The following is a 20,750-nucleotide window of genomic DNA, read 5'->3' on the forward strand; positions in this document are numbered from 1 at the left end:
CCCTAACGCACACCCACCGGTGGTGCAAACCAACAGTACAGATTCACTACCAATCTAAAGGCTTGACACACTACCAGCAATCATATTCTGTTCTTGTTGTATAGGAAACAGAGGAAAGAAACAGTCAGATGTGTATGCTCATTTACAGCCCTTTCCACATGAGTCTGCCTACTTGTAATGTACCTCTGAACATGTCGATCAAGGCTTCATTCATCATGGCCTTTTCCTCATGTGTTAGTGCATGCCTTTCAAACACTTCGTTGAGAAGCCATCTGCAGTGGACACACGTGCCCATGCACACACACACATGCACGAGCACGCACACACACACACACACACACGTGCACACACACACCACTTTTTTTAAATTCAATTCTATACAACTTTATGAACCCAAAGGCAATTCAGTTTGACAGCAAACACAGTGCATATGTACATTCACATGATCATACATTCCCACAGTCAACAGACAAGGTTATTTATGTCAGAGACAGCACGCAGGCACCCTTTTGTGTCTCCCCAAGGTCAACAAAGTGCAAGGTGCAAATGAGTCTATGAAATTACATAAATAAGCAAGGCAATAAATAGTTAACAAGGTAAGATAAATATGTTGCATAAATAGTGTGCTCTTAATGCACATGTAAGAATATATAACTGAGGATATTGTTTCATTTATTACTAATTAAAACTCATGTTAACTATTAATGCAACTATTAGGGGTGTGACAGACAAAATATCGTGCCACAAGATATCGCGATATTCAAACGTGACAATATTTCTCGTGGACATGAAAAGCTGTCTCGTGATATCAGGACATAGCAAAAAAAAAAAAAAGAAATTTAAAAAAAAATATCAGGGCATAGTGGTTGCATTCAGTCATACAGACACTTATTTGAATTCTCTGGTCTTTTTCACTGCTCTGTCCAGATGATGCATTGTTTGTGTGACTTTTGAATAAAAAATATTTTTTCCAGTACAGCATACATTTCATCATTGAAGTTTTCTTAAAAACTGTGTTAAAATATCGTCTCGTATCGTTATCGTGAAGCAAATATCATATATTGCATCGTCTTGTGAGCTGAGTATATCATCACACCCCTAGCAACTATTCTCATGCCCATGGGATAACATGGCATGGCTAATAATATTAATCAAAGTATGGAACAATAGCCTAAAGCAGTTGAAAAATGTTAAAGGAACAGTCCACCCAAAAATGAACATGAATGAAAAATGACATGGTGAATGGTGACCCACAGAAGGAGCTGGAGAACCTGCAGCTCCTGGTCACCATTCACCATGTCACCATGATCCTGGATAACTCAAGTTGTGTTACATGGATTATAAAACTTTGCCCGGCATTTCATCAGCATGAGGGTGAGTAGATGACCAAATTTTCATTTTTGGGTGGACTGTTCCTTTAAGTCAAGAAGACACATTGTTTAATTTGGGTGTTTCAGTTGTTGTCTTGTTTAAACAAGACAGATGAATCAAATTTGACTGTGTAAATTCTTAGTCGGGGTCAGCCCCACACTACACCATTACCTACAGATTAACACAAGCAAAACTTGATTTCAGAGTGAACTGTTAATTTAACACTAACAATTAGCATTAGCCTACCTGTATTTATGCTCTTCATTTGCATCCAACACATGGTAGTAGTGCAGTATCACAGCATCCATAAGTTCCCACAACCTGTTGCAAACCTGAGGGGTGGAAGTAACAAATATTAAATTGATATAAAAATCAACATCATTTTTATGAATGGGCTTACATTTTTGTTACTTTAAGCCTTCATCATACACACCTCCAGCATCTGGAGAAAGCGGTTGCTGATGGGTCTTCACTGGCAGATGGAGAAGAGACAAGAACTCTGCAAATATCTCTTTATGTTTTGGGGACTTCTCTACATCATAATAGATGTCACTGCAGAATCCTTCCACCTCTGAGGAAAACGGGCTCATCAGGGCCTTGGCAGCATTGTTCACCATATGAACGGTATCTCCTGATGTTAGGGATGATACAGTAAGAAAATTTCATATCACAGTTATAGTGAGCAAAATTATCATGGTTATCGGTACTTATGACAGTATTCTTAAAATTAGCTGAAAATGCAAAAAGTACTGATGCACACTCTGAAATCATTCAACGTTTTACTTTGAAATTACAAATTAAAAATTAGCAGCATGATGCACTATTGTTTTCATAAGCATTAAAACAATAACAAAAACAAAGTAATAACGTTCCTTGTTCCTAAACCATACAAATGCGCATTAAAGATTAATCTAAGTGGCATGAGAGGTAACTAAAAGGACTCCAAAATGTTTGGGATTGTTTGTGCGGTCAAAATAAACGTTTATACCAGTGTTGTAAAAAATACTTGAAAACCATACTTGAGTAAAAGTACAGATACCTTACTTGAAACTTACTCAAGTAAAAGTAAAAGTCATCCCAAAAAAATGACTTGAGTAAAAGTATTAAAGTAGCTCACATTAAATGTACCAAAGTATCAAAAGTATCTGGTGGTAAAATGTATCAAAAGTACAAGTATGTTGTTGTCTTCAGTATCTGACAAGGAAGTCATGCTGATGGTGTTGTTTCGATTTCCAAAAAGAGGAAACTCTTTTCTCTTCACTCTTTACTGAGCCACATCTCTGGCCACATGCAACAAAGCACTGTGCAAAGTGCCAGTCAATTTAAGTTAAGCTTCATGCTTGAAAATAGTTCTACTTCATCCAATTTCAAAGTAGTGGAGTAAAAGTAAAAAAAATGTCTTGTAAATGTAGTGGAGTAAAGTAAAAGTACTGATAAATATAAAAACTCAAGTAAAGCATAAATCCTCAAAAAAAACTACTTAAGTACAGTACTTGTACTGTACTTAAGTAGTACTGTAAGTAGTAGTACTTACAGTGCTTAGTAGTACTGTACTTAAGTACTTGCCAACATGTCACGGTCAGCAGATGGCAGGAGCTACATTTGAAGCACAAATGTTTCAGAATAAAAGCCCATTTAGAAAATGGAGGGATTCTCTCAGCCGAGGTTGTAAAGGGCTTTTAATTTGAAACAAGTATTTAGTTTGAAATGACGGTGCGATATGTTAACTTTACAAAGACAACGGAGCGGATAAAAAGTAAATATATAAACACACAGAGGGAATAATAAATAACGGACCGTCTATAATGTAGTTTGTTTCAAATGAAGCTGGGAGCCTCTGCAGTTGTGGTGAGTAAAAGCCTCGCCGCTATTTGTTAATGTTATTACTTTATGTCCGACCGTGAGGATGTACCATTGTTTGCTAGCTTGATGCTAATGACAGTAACATTAACTCAGCGGGTTGACAAAGTGCCTCTGCTGTTTCACACCATCATTTCCCCTTTTACTCTGTGTGGTAACATCCCTAGAGGAAATATTAAAATGCTGGGGTGTTGTTGTCATACAGTTGTCTACGGCAGCAGATCGTTGTGTGTTTCTACTGGTCAAAGTGACGGCTGTGATGGGAGAATTGGATCTCAGTGAAGGGCAAGTGGTCCATAACTTTAATTTTGGAGACAAAAAAATGTAGGCTTAGCACCCTGTGGTCCATTGCCCAATAGGAAATGTAGAATACTCAAAAGTACTTTTAAAGTAATTGAGTTACTTTACTCAGGGAGTAATGCAGTAAAGTAACTGGTTACTTTTTTTAAAGGTAACGCAGTAACATACTTTGATTACTTTTAAAGTAACTCTTACCCAACACTGGTTATTACTATCCTAAAACATTCTCCAGGTCCTCTGAAACTCTGCAGGACTTACTTCCACCCTGCCCAGCAGCCTGTACCGTGGCGAACGGTCCCTAACCCAGCAAGCACAAACCGGGATTGCAACGTTGATTTCTAGTTTAAAACTGATTGATATTAGGTTTGAACGTCTTTCAACCACTTTTCAACCGTTTAAAAAGCGTTTACAACATCAACGTGTCACAAAACACATATTTTTTAAAATTTCTATTGATAATCAGTTCAGTTCTAGGACAAAAGAGTGATTTTATTGAATATAGTAAAGTTTTTTCTCTAAAATAGCGAGGCAAAATGTCGTTTAGACGTAAACGCAATTTAAACGCATTTAATGTTTCATAAAATATCATAAATATGGAACTATATAGGCTATGTGCTGTCAATAGGAAGCCTCCAGAACACCACAATGTAGGTATTTCTCAATATCTATGTAAATAGATGAAACACACTTACTGCCGTAACGCGCATGCGCAAGTACTTAGCAAGTACAAGAGGTGAAGAGGTTCCGTTGTTAACGTGTCTTGCACAGGTCTGCAGCTGAGCTGTTGGTGCCGCTGCTCGATAGTAAATTCCTCCCCTGCATTCTTGGTAAGTGCCTGTACTAACGTTAATGTATTTATAACCATAAATGGTAACAATAGAGTTTAATTTTATGCTGCTCACGATGGCTGGCCTGCTCCAGCGTGTTAGTAAAGTTAGCATGCTAGCTTGTAACGTTAGCATGCTGCAGCCTGGACCAAACTTACTGCCACACTACTTTTCACGTTGTGTGTGTGATTTTGGCTTGCTATTGCAAATGTTTTCATAATTGGGCTGTCGATGTAGCCTTCAAAATTTAATACTCAGGCCATTTTACGTCGAAAATACATGACAGAAAGCGAGGAAGTCTGCAAACTTACTGCATGATAGATGATAAAATAATGGAGAATATATTCTCCATTATTTTATCCCCAGGTGAAAAAGGTAAGAAATTTAATTAATATCACCATGAAATTTCCTCAGCTGATTATTTACATGAAGACAGTCATTTTTTGTATTACAAGTTTTCAGTAATTTTATGTTTAAATATGCAAATGAGGCATTATCTACTTATGTAAGTGCAAATTTGCATACATTTCCAGAACAGAAAAGTGAACATTTGATAAAGCCAGGTTCAAATTTCTAATTTCATTTATTTGACATATTAGAGCCAAAGGTTTTTACTTAATTAATTTTGGATATCTCTTTTTATCACATACATCAGAAAATACTCTCAACACATTAAAAAAAATCCATTTTCGCCATGTCTTTAGGAATAAAATGTTGTATAAATCAGGCTATGAATGATATATGAACAAACAGCTATATAAAAGTAAATCGGAATATAGTTGGGAATTAAACTGGGAAGTCTGGTGTGTTAAGTGCTGCTGAAGTGAACATTTTCAGAGAGCCCAAATTTCAGAGGAGACATTGAAGTAGTTTTAAATGTTGATGGTGTTCCTCTTTTCAAATCTTCCAAATTGCAATTTTGGCCTACATTGGCAGCTGTTCAGAATTCGGAACCATTTCTGGTTGCACTATTTTGTGCAACAGAAAAGCCCAACTCAGTTGAGGACTATGTGCAGGACTTGGTTGAGGAAATAAAGACTCTCAAGCAAAATGGTGTCCTTCATCAAGGCACTGTGCACAAGGTCAAAATTAAGGCCTTTGTCTGCGATGCACCTGCTAGAGCATTCCTGAAGTGCACAGTTGGACACAATGGACTTCAAGGGTGTGAGCGGTGTGTGGCACCTACTGTTAGTGTTCAGAGAAGGGTCACTTGCCCCTCAAAAGAAGCTTTTGAGTCCAGGTCAGATGTGGATTTTGATCAGGTCCGCTATGCAGGTCATCAGAAAAAGAAATCACCCCTCAGTAGTGCTGGAATCCTATGCGTTAAGCAATTTGCCTTAGATTACATGCACCTTATTTGTCTTGGGGTGGTTAAAAGAGTGCTTATCTATCTATTGCGCGGACCTGTTAATTGCAGGCTGGCACCGCTAATGAGGGAGGAAATGTCCAATCGCATGAAAATGCTGCAGGGTGCCATGCCAACAGAGTTTGCCAGGCAGCCCTGTTCATTAAAGGAAGTGGATCGCTGGAAGGCAACAGAATTCCGCCAGTTCCTGTTGTACACAGGGCCGGTGGTTCTCCGGGACTTATTGCTGGACTGTTTCTACGAACATTTTTTGACATTGACTGTGGGTATGTCAATCCTTCTAGAGTCAGATGCTCAGAAGAGAGAGGCATATCTTGATTACGCTGCCAACCTCCTGAAGCACTTTGTGGACAAGTGTGAAGAGTTGTACGGACCAACGTTCACTGTTTACAATGTCCACAGTGTGCAGCATTTGCATGAAGATGTCGCATACTTCCAGTGTTCATTGAATGAGCTGTCATCATTCCCATTTGGGAACCACCTCCAGGAATTAAAAAAACAAGTGAGGAACAGTAAAAACCCTATTGCCCAGGTCAGAAAGAGGTTGGCAGAGAAGAAACATCACCAAAGGTCCACCAGGTGCCCAAAACAGACCGGCCGGTTTGTGTCAGCCAAAACTCGTGACTGCTGTTTTTTCCTGATGGATGACAGCTATGCCTTTGTGGTGGAGAAAAGATCCAACGGAACTCTTGTTGCCAGTGTCATTATGCAGGATGACACAGAGGATCTGTTTGAGACTCCCTGCAAGTCCAAGCTCATTGACATAGTTTATGTCAAGAGCCCCATGGACAAAGCCAAGAGATGTCTGTTGCAGCACAAAGACTTGCATAGAAAAGCAGTATGCCTTCCATATGCTGAAGGGTTTGCAGTATTCCCCCTTCTCCACAATATGGAATGATTTGCTTTAGTGGTAACTATATTTTTACTATTTTATAGGTGCAAATTAATGTTAATGTTTGTTGGACAAATGCTTAATAATTTTCTTTTGCCAGGTGATTGTGGTGACTCTGAATATGGATAAAAGAGTAAGGAAAAAAAGAGTATTTAAAGATTTTATCCAAAGTGAGTATCTTGTGCTACATCATGAAAATTACTTAAACATGCACTTGCCATTTTTTATATATGCAATTTTTTTAAGCCATCTGTACCATTTGAATAGACATCTATACTCGTCTTAATGTCAGTGTATATTTTCAGATGATTCCCCTGATGAAGACGCTGGTTGCTCACAAGGAGCTCACGACAAGATTAGAAAGGATAAAGCAAATCCTTCATGTGAGTAATAATTGACATTAAAAGCTGTTATTATACCCGTGTGGTATTCTTCTATATAAACTGTCAAAAATTATTTAATGAGCACTCAAGTGTGTAACTAATCAGAAATCATGTTTCCTTAACAGACACATCAACACAGAGAACCAGCCTGCCGGAGCCACCAAAAAAACTGAAAAGAATTAACAACCCATCACCGCTGACTCCACCATGTGAGTATTATGGGACATTGATGGAATTTTTCATACTGTTATGAGCATCTACAAGTTTTAAAACAGTGATGTTTCAAGCACTATTTAGTACAGCAAAATGAAAATGGTGTTCCCTTAAACAGGCACATCATCTCAGAGAAACAGTATGCCAGAGCCAGCCAAGAAAAATCAGATTAAAAACCCGTCACCTCCCATCCAACGTGAGTAAAATAAAACCTTGATGCAAGTTTTTATCCCATTTTATGTTCTCATCATGAAAATTTGACATACTGACATGTTGAGCGCTATTGAATACAGTAAACTGAAAAAGGTGTTTCTTTAACAGACGCAGCATCTACGAGAAAAACTCTGCCAGAGCCACCCAAGAAATTACAGAGAAACAAGCCATCACCTCCTACACCAACATGTAAGTAAAATAAGACACTGATGAAAGTTTTCACCCTGTTATGTTCATCTTGAAATTTTAACATACTGATATATATACAGTTCAACAAGCTGAAAATCATTTTTCCTAAACAGACAAATCAACTCAGGAAAAACGTCTGCCAGAGCCAGGAGAAACACTCCACTATGAGACGGGGATGAATGTTTCAATCCCATAGTGATATGTTCCTATAGAATTTTTTGACATACTGATGTTTGAGGACTATAGAGTTCAGCTAACTTAAAGTCTGGCTTCCCAAACAGCACAGACTCCAGAACCTTGGTCAATGGACTTTTTTATGCCTCCTCCAAAACTCAAAACCCAGGCTTCGCAGCTCTCACCGACTCCCTCCCGTGAGTATTTTTTTATTTTTTGTATGTAGTCATGTTTATCCACATTGCTTGATCATGCAGAAATGTTATTATCATTTAAAGCTACCATGGGATCTGCCGATAACACCTGGATCCCTGACCTGACCTCCACCCCGTGTACTCCGAAAACTGTCAAGGGACGAAAAAGTAGGATCACAAACTCGCCATTTATGATGCTATATTCTTTCTTTACTTTTTGAATGTAAAATTCGCTAATGTGACAATTTTTGTGTAACCCACAGATCTTCAACGCAGACTCCTCACGTCATCACCATCAGCAGCAACCACCAGTACAAGTCAAACCGGTACACTCATACCATTTACAAAATAATCCATGTTATGAATTTGCAAGTGAAGAAAATCTGTATGTATATGTAGGTAATGTTTCCAAAGTGGCAGGTGGATCTAGGCCTTAAACAGACACATTCTGTAATTTACCTTGCTGATATGGGTGTTTTTCAATTCCCCTATAATCTACATTATCTTGTTCTATATCTGCACTACATTCATTGTGCCATGCTAAGTTGTTTTAAATGTTTTAGAATTTTCACAAACTACAAACCGGAGCCCGAGGACAGGTAACCTTACATCACTAAATTGAATAACCAAAACAGTTTTCATATTATGCAACTTGACATTACTCCTAAACATCATGTAGCGAGGTAGTGTTTATTTAACACCTTCTGTATTGACACAGATCTGATGCAATATTGATTGGCTGTGCAGAAAAAGAAGAGTACAACAAAAGGTATGAAAACAATACCGGCACAGTATACTTAAGAGTAATGCTGTACTATTTCTATTAATGTCATATGACTAGAGTACATATTAAACATGAATTCATACAACACCGAGTACATTCTATTTTGACAAAGCTTTAATTTTTTTTTTTTTTCTACAAACATAAAGACCTCCACCAACTAAAGCCAAGTTGGCTGCACAGACAGAGCCCCAGAGGAGGTATGACATGTGGGGCAACATGTATGGGTACATACATTTTTTGTTACATATACTTTTTTTTTTTATTTTTTTTTATTTTTAAATATCTAGTCACACATATATAGTTATAAATATTTTACTGGAATACAACAGGCAGATAAGTAATTAATATTACGTTCAAGTACTGGTATGTTATAATACTTTTGGTTGCCACAAATGTAATTACTAGTCATCCAATCCAGCATAATGTGTTTTATTAAGCAAATGTTTGCAAATATTCTTGATGGCATGCTAAGTTGTATCTATTTTGAATGAAGCTGCCAGGGCATCTCACAGAAAGGCATGGCACTATAGTCCTCACTTTGTTAAAGGTACGAGAAGACACAAACATCCTTTTTTTTATTTTATTTTTTATTCAAAGTATCTTGTGTCATGCTACAATATGCCCTCTCAAACATTTATTTAGCAATGAGATTTAATTTGGTCTATTATTACAGTGTTCATAATAATGTATATTTAGTTTTATTGTATTTTTTTTTCTCTAGATGCCCCTAAAACAGGGGTCGTCAACCTTTACTATTAAACAAGCCTTTTTTGACCAAAATAAGAAAATGAAAAAATATCTGGAGCCACAAAACATATTTTAGCCTTATAACTTTATAACCCTAAAATCAACCTCACTAATAGGTCTAAATGAGCATTCAATAATATGCTTTACCATTAATCTGCAGTGGGCTGTTTATGATTATTATGCACTTTAGCTTTGCATTTTTATTACAAATAACACCATGTCTTGTTGCATATAAGAAATTATATAAACTACACTAGAAGGGTTTAGAGGTACTACATAAAGATTTAGAGGTCTTACAAGAAGCTTCAGAGGTCCTGCAAAAGGTTAAGAGGTCCTGGAGAATTTTTAGGGGTTTGGAGTAACAGTTGGCGATTAATTTTCTGTCACAGTGCAAATCGATTAATACCTTCTGTAGAAACCCTAAATGTCCTCCTGAACATCTAAACCCTTCTCCAGGACCCCTAAAACTTTTTCCAGAATATCTAAAACCTTCTCCAGAACTTCTAAAAGTTACAATGACAAATGAAAAGTAAAATGTTTAAAAATAACCATTATTCAATTCCATAAATTTTTTTTCTTAAAGCCACAGGGGTCCACTGGAGAGGTGATGAAGAGCAGCATGTGGCTCCAGATAATCAGGTTGCCTACACCAGCCCTACAAGAAAAAACAAAGACACCGGTCTCAACAGCTCCGGAGATCTTTCTGTCACAAGCCAGGGACACAGAAGTTAAAAAAAAAGAGCCCAAGAGGGGAGCCTTAACCACTAACAAAGTACTATGGCCAGCTGTGAATAACAAACCTTACAGTATGTCCTAAATATAACCAAATTGTCAGTTTCTTTCCTCATCAACTCTAAAATGTGCTCATATGTTGCTGTTCCAGTTAATGTAGACCAACAAAAACTACTTGACTTCCACACAGACTCATATGCATTTCCACTTGTCTCTCAATTCCTTTCAGGAAAGACCGCCTCGAAAAGCGTGTTCCCAATGTCTACAGCAAGTAAGTAATAGCTTTTTGAATTGAGTGATTTGTATGTTATATGGACAGCATTGTACAGAAATTTCATGTACATATGAAAAGGTGCACGGTGTTCATTCTTCCTTTTTTATCCACCCTATTTTTAAAGAGTTCCAGAGGGTGGTTATAGGTAAATTGGTGGACCTCACCGAGGAGGTCAAAGGACTCCGGGGAGCGATGGAGCCAGAGGGCCTTCCAAGAGAAGTCAAACAATTAAATACCCTTGAGGAGCTGGAAGACCTGGAGGCCAGTCTGAGGAATCCCAAAGAGAGGGCATCATTGGTATAATAAAAATATCTTCATTTTAACTTAGCTGTTTACTTTAGTCTAAATATATATTTTAAATAACTTAAAAATAACTCCTAACTTGGTTGGTATTTTAGTACAGAGCATGATATTGTGTCCCTATTTTCTTCACAGGTTCAAGCAATGGCCAAAGTTGGTGGGAAGAGTATAAAGGACAATACAAATAAAATAATGGACAGGTATGAACATCACACCCACACACACACACACACACACACACACACACAGTTATATATAAAGCAAATAGATATGACAGTGACTCATTATAGAGCTATTCTAAACAAGGGAGCCTAACTGAAATCCAGTGTGAAATTCTTTTAATGACACTACATTATCGAATTTACAGACTTCTAACCAACAAGTTGATGGCCACGTTTAACATGAAGGGGGGTGGTCCAAAAAACAAGAGGCCATTCAGGGAAACTACCTTGTACTCCGTGATTAAAGGTAATAATTTTAGCTAATATTCAAAATTGCCTTTATCAATGAGTGGTTGCACAGTGTGAAATTGTTGTATGTTATTGATAATGCTGCTCCTCTAATATTTTAGATGCTGTCATAAGGTCCAATCCAAGTGCCACAGAGGCACAGGTTGACGGCGCTATGGCAGACCACCTCAAACAGGCTCCTGGAAGGACTGGTGGGGGGGCTTTGAATGAACAGCCTGTGGAGGCTTTACATTTTTGAAGTTATTGAGGATATAGAGGTCCTAGACCAATTTGTTATTTTATTTTATTTTTTTCTGTTGTTGATGCAATATTGCACAATTGGGGTGATACACTGTATATTTGAATAATAAATTCAATTTTATTGTAGCTTGTCATGGTTTTCTTTGGTCTTAAAGTGGACACTCTCAAATTGTTATGACCAAGTATGTAAATTGTAACATGCTGATGGTTGAATTATTAAGCCTATAATAGGAACTAATTTTACTGTTTAATTTAACAGTGAACATTTTTAGGTTTAAAAGACGTTGAAAAAACAGCTATGTTGAAAAATCGTTCGAAATTGGAAGTTTTTTTTTTACCGACTATTTAAAGACGTTTATTAAACGTTCATATTTAGATCATTTTTCACCTTAATTTCCCATAATGTTTTTTTAATGAGAAATTTGAATGTGGTTTACTAGTTAAGGTCCAAAATGACGATACACTATGTCTGCACATTAAACAAGAAGAATTTTTGTAATATTGCATTTCCTGGTGAAATATGGTCTATATGTCAACGTTCAGTAAACGTCTTCAAATAGCTGGTAAAAAAAACTTTCACTTTTGAACCAATTTTGAATGTCTTTTCACTGATTACCATAGTCGTCTTTTAAACGTCTTTTCAACTAAAAAATGTTTGCTGGGAACTGTGGGGAGAAAGGAGCAGGCTTCCCCGGAGGTCCGCCGCTTAACCCGGTCCATCTCCTCCACACTTTGGTTGTATCCGAAACCACATACTAACGTACTACATACTACATACTACATCAGTATGTACTGCATACTGCATACAAAATGTGTATTTTTTCAGGCGTAAAAGTAACCGTTTAGATCCCCAACATGTGGTCAGTTTATCCAGATAACGCCTGTTTGGAAATTTGCTCCGACGTATTCGGGGATGAGAAGAGCCGCTGTGGGAGCCGCTGGCGGGAGCAGCAAGCAGCTCGCAGCCGGAATACCGAGATGATCGCCGGTCAACCTCCATCGTCATCCCGGGGAGAAAGAAATCCGATGAACTGACCTGCTGCTCTTTGGAGATTTACCGCTGGCTGATATAAATCCTTTTGGAAGATAAATGTTAGTTTATGGTTCGTTTAGGATTAAGTTAACTAGGGCTAAGTAAAGCAGTAGACTCTTAAACTAACAGGTATATACTGTCAGATAAGTCAATAAATAATATTCTGTGGCAAACACTTTTGTTAGAAAACAGTTTATTTCTTTGGAAAAAGTGAACTTAATGAAAAAATGAACTAGTAAAGTAAAAAAAACTGGCTACAACATAAAACATCTTGTCCTACTCCTACAGGGTGCATTTCGAGGGCATTATTTGCACCTGAATATTGAAACCCCTGTAGTGCGCCTCTACCTGGGAGAGGGAGACCTTAAAAGGGACTTCCGTCTGTCAAGGCAGAGTGTTAATGCCTTGACTGAGTCCCTTGGCTATGGCAAGGAGCACGGCTGGGGGATAGATCTGGAGGTAGCCATTTACTTATATTGGCTGGCCAGTGCCACCTCTTATCGGGTGGTGTCGGAGGCCTTCAATGTCCCCACCAGCACAGTGTGTGATGTTGTGCATCGGGTCGGCGAAAACATAATGGCTATCTACAGGAGGGTGGTCCACTTTCCTGCTGCAGATGAGCTGGAGGGGATAGGGGAAGGCTTCGCCCACCTGGCTGGCTCCTGTGCCTTCCATCGCGTGGCTGGCAGCATCGATGGCACTCACATCAGGATCAAGCCACCTGCAGCAAATAAGGAGGACTACCTAAATAGATACCCTGCATACCAATTACCCACTTCACACAAACATATAATGGCCTGCTTTAATCCCATACCAATGTCAACTAGTGACTACAATTTTTTGTAACAGGAAGCTTTTCCACTCAATCCAGCTGCAGGTGGTCTGTGATCACAAAGGTCGCTTCCTGAACACATTCACAGGTATGGATGGAAATCAGTATTGTATCAGCAGGTTGATACAATATTGATTAGATTCAGATAGTATTGGTATGTTAGTATTTAGATTTAGATTTGAATAGTATTTTTCATCCAAGTGAAACTGTGATTGCATATTACATTTATTTGGGATTTGTGGTTACTTTTTATTGTTAACTGGTGTTATTTTCAAAGATATTCAATCATCATAAGTAAGTTTCTAACATTACAAGCAATGTATCTCAAAAGTGTTTATGTGTCAGGCATTTAACATAATCAATTGTTCAAGGTGCCAACTAAAATGAAACATTTTAGAGCCATTTTTGCAAGTAGTGATTTTCTTTTTTGTAACAATGATTATTTACAGGCCTACCTGGTGCAGTCCATGACGCACGGGTCCTGTGCTGGAGCTCCCTTTATTTTCAGCAGCTGTACCCACCTCCTGGCTGGATCCTAATTGGGGATGGGGGATATCCCTGCCTGACCGCTCCAATCAGCCTCATGACACCATACAGGGAGCCGGTGAAAAATCCTGTGCAGGCCAGGTACAACCGGCATCACGCCAAGGCCAGATGTGTGGTGGAGAGGGCAATTGGCATGATGAAGACCCAGTGGTGCAGCATCTTTCTCAAGGCTCTAGAGGTAAAAAAAAAACAAAACATAAGATGTGTGTGAATGTCACTACATACACAATGTCTGACTGCTGAGCAGCAAAGCTGTACAAGGAAGAACATTTTGAGATCATTAAAAACAATACATTTGATTGATTGATTTATATAGCATTCTAATTAATAAGGATTAAAAAACAATTAAAGTTTAATAACATGCAGTTACATGTGTTATGACCCAGGCCTAGGGGCACCTGGGCCACACATGATAAAGTGCCCCCGCTCTTCCCACTCCCAAGAAGGTCAGCCAATTTCCATGTAAAAAGTTCAAAGTAGCAGTTTTATTTTTATAACTTCAGAGAGGAGCAATGCCAAAAATAACAAACAAAACTAAGTCCAGATCCCTACCTTACCTGTCGGAAAATAAATGTGGAAACAAAAAGACATCAAACTAACCTACCTCACAACTGAAATAAACAGGAGAAAAATGGATCAACAAAAATGGCTTCTCCCTCCTACTTTAAAGTTGCTACTGAATTTAGCAAGATTATTTACAATATTACAATGTTCACAATAAGCTGTTCTTATCACAGTCACGGGTAGCTTTAACACACAAACTAAAGTTCAAGGTAATCGCTTCGGCAGGTAGCTGCTCTAAATCAAAAATGCTACTGCAGCACACACAAGATCATACACAGAATACCAGCTGCTGTCATGTTGTGAATGGGGAGAGTGAGAGACCGAAGGCCGGCGTCAGGTAGCGTTTAAAACTGAACAGTCAGCCAATCAGCAGCAGCAACCCGGTCACGTGGTTGATTGGGGAATCACACCTCCTGCAGCTCATCACACACACACAGACAGGCTGATTGCTACTGCAGAATAGGGGAGGAGAAAGAGAGAGCTCTCAGTACAGACAACATAAACAACCAAGTAAATGACCACAGTCATAACACATGACACATCTCTTTGGTCCTGTAGGTTAGATCTACCTTTGTGCCAGCGGTGGTGTCCACCTGTGCCTTCCTGCAAAACCTCTGCATCGCCAATGGTGACATGGTGGAGCCAGATGTGGAGGATGGGGGCGTCCATGGCGATTACCAATAAAACCAGCCGGAGGACCGAAGGCCAGGAGAAAACCTGCGGAACAGACTGGCAGCAGAGGTTTCTGCTCCTGGTGCCGCCATCCCTGCACTGCAGGAACATGACTACTAGTCACCATTTTTTTGTACATAGTTCCTACATTTGACATTTTTTGTAAATAGTTCCTGCAATAATTGTTCTTGTTTGATTACAAAGTTCTATTTCTCTTTGTATTCATTAATTCAGGTTCAGCTGGTTTCTGTGATCAACTACATGGCATATATATACATATATATAATTTATATATAAATTTAAATAATAATATAAAGAATACAACCTGTCATTTAGAGGTAGCATGATGCAATAAATCATATATATGTTACATCTGACCTCTGTTTTTTTTTTTCAATTCTGTATTTCTATGGTGGAAATACTTGTTTTACAATTTTATAACACCAGGGGGTGCAGTCATTGCTATGCTGACTAGTTGGACCTGTTGTCTTGGTATGACAAGTAGTTTGCAGTTTAGGCCCTGTGTCCACGTAGTGCCTTTTTCTGGCAGAAGGGCACTGGAAGGGCGCTGCGGAGCACTGGGATGAAGCGTCTGTGCGCCCCCCCCCCAAAAAAAAACCACTCACAAGGGTTTTGTTTCTATGACAACAATATCTTGACAATTCCTGTAGCCGCAGTTTTGCAGGTTTATAGTGATACATATACTGTGTTAATCTTTATAGCTGGTGAAGTCATCATCATGTTTTATTAGTTTAGTTTTATTAATTATACATTTTGATACATATACAGTACAGGCCAAAAGTTTGGACACACCTTCTCATTCAATGCGTTTTCTTTATTTTCATGACTATTTACATTGTAGATTCTCACTGAAGGCATCAAAACTATGAATGAACACATGTGGAGTTATGTACTTAACAAAAAAAGGTGAAATAACTGAAAACATGTTTTATATTCTAGTTTCTTCAAAATAGCCACCCTTTGCTCTGATTACTGCTTTGCACACTCTTGGCATTCTCTCCATGAGCTTCAAGAGGTAGTCACCTGAAATGGTTTTCCAACAGTCTTGAAGGAATTCCCAGAGGTGTTTAGCACTTGTTGGCCCCTTTGCCTTCACTCTGCGGTCCAGCTCACCCCAAACCATCTCGATTGGGTTCAGGTCCGGTGACTGTGGAGGCCAGGTCATCTGCCGCAGCACTCCATCACTCTCCTTCTTGGTCAAATAGCCCTTACACAGCCTGGAGGTGTGTTTGGGGTCATTGTCCTGTTGAAAAATAAATGATCGTCTAACTAAACGCAAGGATGGGATGGCATGTCGCTGCAGGATGCTGTGGTAGCCATGCTGGTTCAGTGTGCCTTCAATTTTGAATAAATCCCCAACAGTGTCACCAGCAAAACACCCCCACACCATCACACCTCCTCCTCCATGCTTCACAGTGGGAACCAGGCATGTGGAGTCCATCCGTTCACCTTTTCTGCGTCTCACAAAGACACGGCGGTTGGAACCAAAGATCTCAAATTTGGACTCATCAGACCAAAGCACAGATTTCCACTGGTCTAATGTCCATTTCTTGTGTTTCTTGGCCCAAACAAATCTCTTCTGCTTGTTGCCTCTCCTTAGCAGTGGTTTCCTAGCAGCTATTTGACCATGAAGGCCTGATTCGCGCAGTCTCCTCTTAACAGTTGTTCTAGAGATGGGTCTGCTGCTAGAACTCTGTGTGGCATTCATCTGGTCTCTGATCTGAGCTGCTGTTAACTTGCGATTTCTGAGGCTGGTGACTCGGATGAACTTATCCTCAGAAGCAGAGGTGACTCTTGGTCTTCCTTTCCTGGGTCGGTCCTCATGTGTGCCAGTTTCGTTGTAGCGCTTGATGGTTTTGCGACTCCACTTGGGGACACATTTAAAGTTTTTGCAATTTTCCGGACTGACTGACCTTCATTTCTTAAAGTAATGATGGCCACTCGTTTTTCTTTAGTTAGCTGATTGGTTCTTGCCATAATATGAATTTTAACAGTTGTCCAATAGGGCTGTCGGCTGTGTATTAACCTGACTTCTGCACAACACAACTGATGGTCCCAACCCCATTGATAAAGCAAGAAATTCCACTAATTAACCCTGATAAGGCACACCTGTGAAGTGGAAACCATTTCAGGTGACTACCTCTTGAAGCTCATGGAGAGAATGCCAAGAGTGTGCAAAGCAGTAATCAGAGCAAAAGGTGGCTATTTTGAAGAAACTAGAATATAAAACATGTTTTCAGTTATTTCACCTTTTTTTGTTAAGTACATAACTCCACATGTGTTCATTCATAGTTTTGATGCCTTCAGTGAGAATCTACAATGTAAATAGTCATGAAAATAAAAAAAACGCATTGAATGAGAAGGTGTGTCCAAACTTTTGGCCTGTACTGTACATATTGCAAAACTCTGTAAAAGTACACCAAAGCATACATTTTCATTTCCAAATATTTATTTGAAAACGAAACCATTCATACGGTCAATAAAAAAACATTTTGCTAATAATAAAAAACAAATCCCACCGAGCATTTTTCGGTCTAAAAGATGTCTAACAGACGTCTAATGTTCCTTAGACGTCTGGGCTAAAATCGGTCTACCACTGGTCTGAAAATGAAAGTTTTTTAGTCGTCTATTAAATTATTCACAACAAACCTATATTAAAGGAAATTAAAGTTGTCAAAATTGAATGTTAAATCAGGTTCTCTAAAAAAAAAGGGCCAAATTTAACCTGTGATCCTTACCTTTCCAGGATGTTATAACAATTTATTTACATTATGTGTTTTTTTGGATCTTTTAAATAGGTTTCAGTAACACTAATGTCATGCTTATTTTACCACTGGATATAAATACATCTCTTGATGTTAACATTAACCAAACTATCCTACTGTAATCTAAATCAATACATTTTTCAAACATTATCCAACCATCACAAACATATGAATCTGCAAACAATATACATATTTTTAATTTCATTTTTAAACATGCACTGCAATGAAATAAAAGCACAAACTCAAATATACAATATTACCAAAATAAAAGAAACTTTTGGTTATTTTTTTAAACACTGTGGTGAAAAACTAGCACAAGGTCTAATATACAAAATTACAGCAATAAAATAAAAATCTAGTTATTTGTATGTAAAACATTACAAATTAAAAAAAAAAAAAATCCAGAAACTCTACCTGCCTGGGATACATCAACCTAAACCAAAACTCAAAAAAAAAAAAAAAAAAAATTACACCAATGGTGTCCTGGGCCTCTTATAGCCCCCTCCACCACTTCGAGCTGGGGCCTGTTTAAAATGTACGGCCATTGCTGAGCTGATCATGTAATCCGTAGCCTCTTTGAACGTTTTCCGAACAGCTTCTGCAAACAAAGCAATAGAATAAATTAAGAAAAATTGCAAGTGTGGTTGCCTATTGTTATACGTGATGTCACAGAGATATTATCCAATAAGAAAAGGTACATGGTTTCAAAGGACTTGACTCAATGGACATTGGGCACCACCCATTTGAGACTTTGGGGTTACTCTGTAAAGAATAATGAATAAATAAAGTCTGACTATAACTGTAGTATGGTTCCCTTTCATGAAACTACACCAATTAAGTTTCATAATTGTCAGTATTACAGAGATTACCTAGTAGAGTCCAGACAAATTGTTGTTCGTTAATGTATGTCATGTCAGTCACACATTTCTAACATGAAGAAGCAATCGCCAAAGAACTAGCAGACAGTTTTTCTATTTACCAGTGATAACAGAGTAGAAGGGAGTCTTCTTGAAGGCCCTCTTTCCATGTGGCCCACCACCTTGCATATTGAATTTTTGCATTACGTCATTTGTGAAGAGTCTGCAACAGATAAAAAATGAAGACAACTGTCAACAGTAAACTTATATAACTTGTATTACACTACCACATTGTAACCACCCACTGTTATGTTGTCTGTTCTACAGTATAGATATTAAACTTCTATGTGTAATCATACCTGTCCATGGTCTTATTGGTGCACGTCTTCACATCCTTCCCCCCAACATGAGACAGCTTTGCAATCTGTATGACATTACAAATTATCAACAGTGTCAAAAGCGTGGAATTACTTAAGGAAGTGCTTTCCAAAGTTGAATTCAGGGACTCTGTTTGTTCCTTTAGGTAGGGCAAAAGTGACCCTTAGAAGTCTGTAACTCTGATAGTATAGAAATGAAACCAAACAGACCCTACCGGTTCCATGTGGTTCCATTTGTAAGCTGTCAGAGTAAAGGGGAGACCCTAACATCCAAAATTTTGATAAACACTGATTTAAAGCTTTATTATTCTGATTTACCATTGACCGTTGTACGTCTTGTTTAATACATTTCATGTAACACAAAGTGCTTTACATTAAAAAGAAAGATAAAAGAAATGAAAAGAAGCTAACCCCCTAACCCCCCCACTCCCCGCACCCACATTCATGCAACACATATAACCTTAACGTTTGTGTCAGAAGCACTTTTCTTCCAAATCATTAAAAAAAGAAAACAACTAACGCCATATAGCATTTGATGGCAACTTAATTGCAAGCTAGCAGGCAAGCTATAGCTTGCCTGCTAGCTTGCAATCGGTTTGCTGCAAACGGATTGATAACGATTAAATGAACAAACATTGCAGGACAAAACAACATTTCAATAACGTACCCTTGAGCACTCACCTATAAGCAGCCCCTCTCGGTGTCTTTGATGAGTTCTAGTCAACGCTTGCTTCGAAAAAAAACGATTTCTCAGAGTGAGTGTTCCGAACGACTCTGCTCGCCATCGACTACTTCCTTTAGACCGACCGGAACTTTCAGCGTGTTGCTGCCTCCTAGTGGGGAGGGATCATAGAGTTATAAAGGGAGGGATCCGCTGACAGTACATATCTCGTCCATGTTTACTCAGATTTAGGCTACTGTCCCCGATCGCCATTAGTGTGAACTGCCATTTTATTTTACTCTTCACAAATAATTTTTTATTTCAAAGGAATTATTTGCATTACTGTCCAATAAACTTTATTGGAAACTGCCTTTATTTAGCTATAGGTTAATAGTGATATCTAATTATTTCTAAACATGGTTGGCATAATCTTATGCCTAAAAATAAAAATAACTTAATACTTTAAACCTGGTCTAAATCTAGACGTTGATTAAACGTCTAAATCAAGGCTAAACCTAAACTTTACTGTATATTGATCAATGGCCATTCAAATTATTTAAGTCCAATATTTGGACACCAGTTGTGCAACTTACAGTTATTTTTTTGGTCAATATTCATTATTTAATGTATTTAATTCAATCGTCTAGATTTGGTCTAAAAAGAGACGTTGATATGAGGTCTTGATTTAGACGTCTAAATCGAGTCTAAATCTAAACTACACTGTACATTGATCAATGACTGTTAAAATGTTTTAATCCAACATTTGGCCATCATTTATACAACTTACAGGTTTTTTTATTTAATATTTAATAATTAATGGATTAAATTCTATCGTCTAGATTCGGGCTAAAATATAGACCGATTATAGACGGGTGAATTTCAGTCTAAACTTA

The 20,750-nt window shown here is 38.2% G+C and overlaps 1 protein-coding gene and 1 long non-coding RNA gene across 2 annotated transcripts; one reads left to right on the forward strand and one right to left on the reverse strand.

The window, feature by feature from the left end:
• Positions 1-6,395: 6,395 nt before the first annotated feature.
• LOC125900319 (serine/arginine repetitive matrix protein 1-like) lies at positions 6,396-7,810 on the forward strand. Its single transcript, XM_049595219.1, has 7 exons — positions 6,396-6,634; positions 6,717-6,786; positions 6,922-6,999; positions 7,125-7,208; positions 7,331-7,408; positions 7,534-7,614; positions 7,728-7,810. Exons 2-7 carry the CDS (start codon positions 6,738-6,740, stop codon positions 7,808-7,810), a joined length of 453 nt encoding a protein of 150 aa, XP_049451176.1. The 5' UTR covers positions 6,396-6,634; positions 6,717-6,737.
• A 10,640-nt stretch (positions 7,811-18,450) lies between these two features.
• LOC125901013 (uncharacterized) lies at positions 18,451-19,210 on the reverse strand. Its single transcript, XR_007450924.1, has 3 exons — positions 19,179-19,210; positions 18,942-19,042; positions 18,451-18,560 (listed from the first exon to the last, which is right to left on the reverse strand). It is a non-coding gene; the product is annotated as an uncharacterized LOC125901013 (long non-coding RNA).
• Positions 19,211-20,750: the final 1,540 nt, after the last annotated feature.

Source organism: Epinephelus fuscoguttatus, linkage group LG14 (assembly GCF_011397635.1).
Source record: "Epinephelus fuscoguttatus linkage group LG14, E.fuscoguttatus.final_Chr_v1".
Taxonomy (NCBI): domain Eukaryota; kingdom Metazoa; phylum Chordata; class Actinopteri; order Perciformes; family Serranidae; genus Epinephelus; species Epinephelus fuscoguttatus.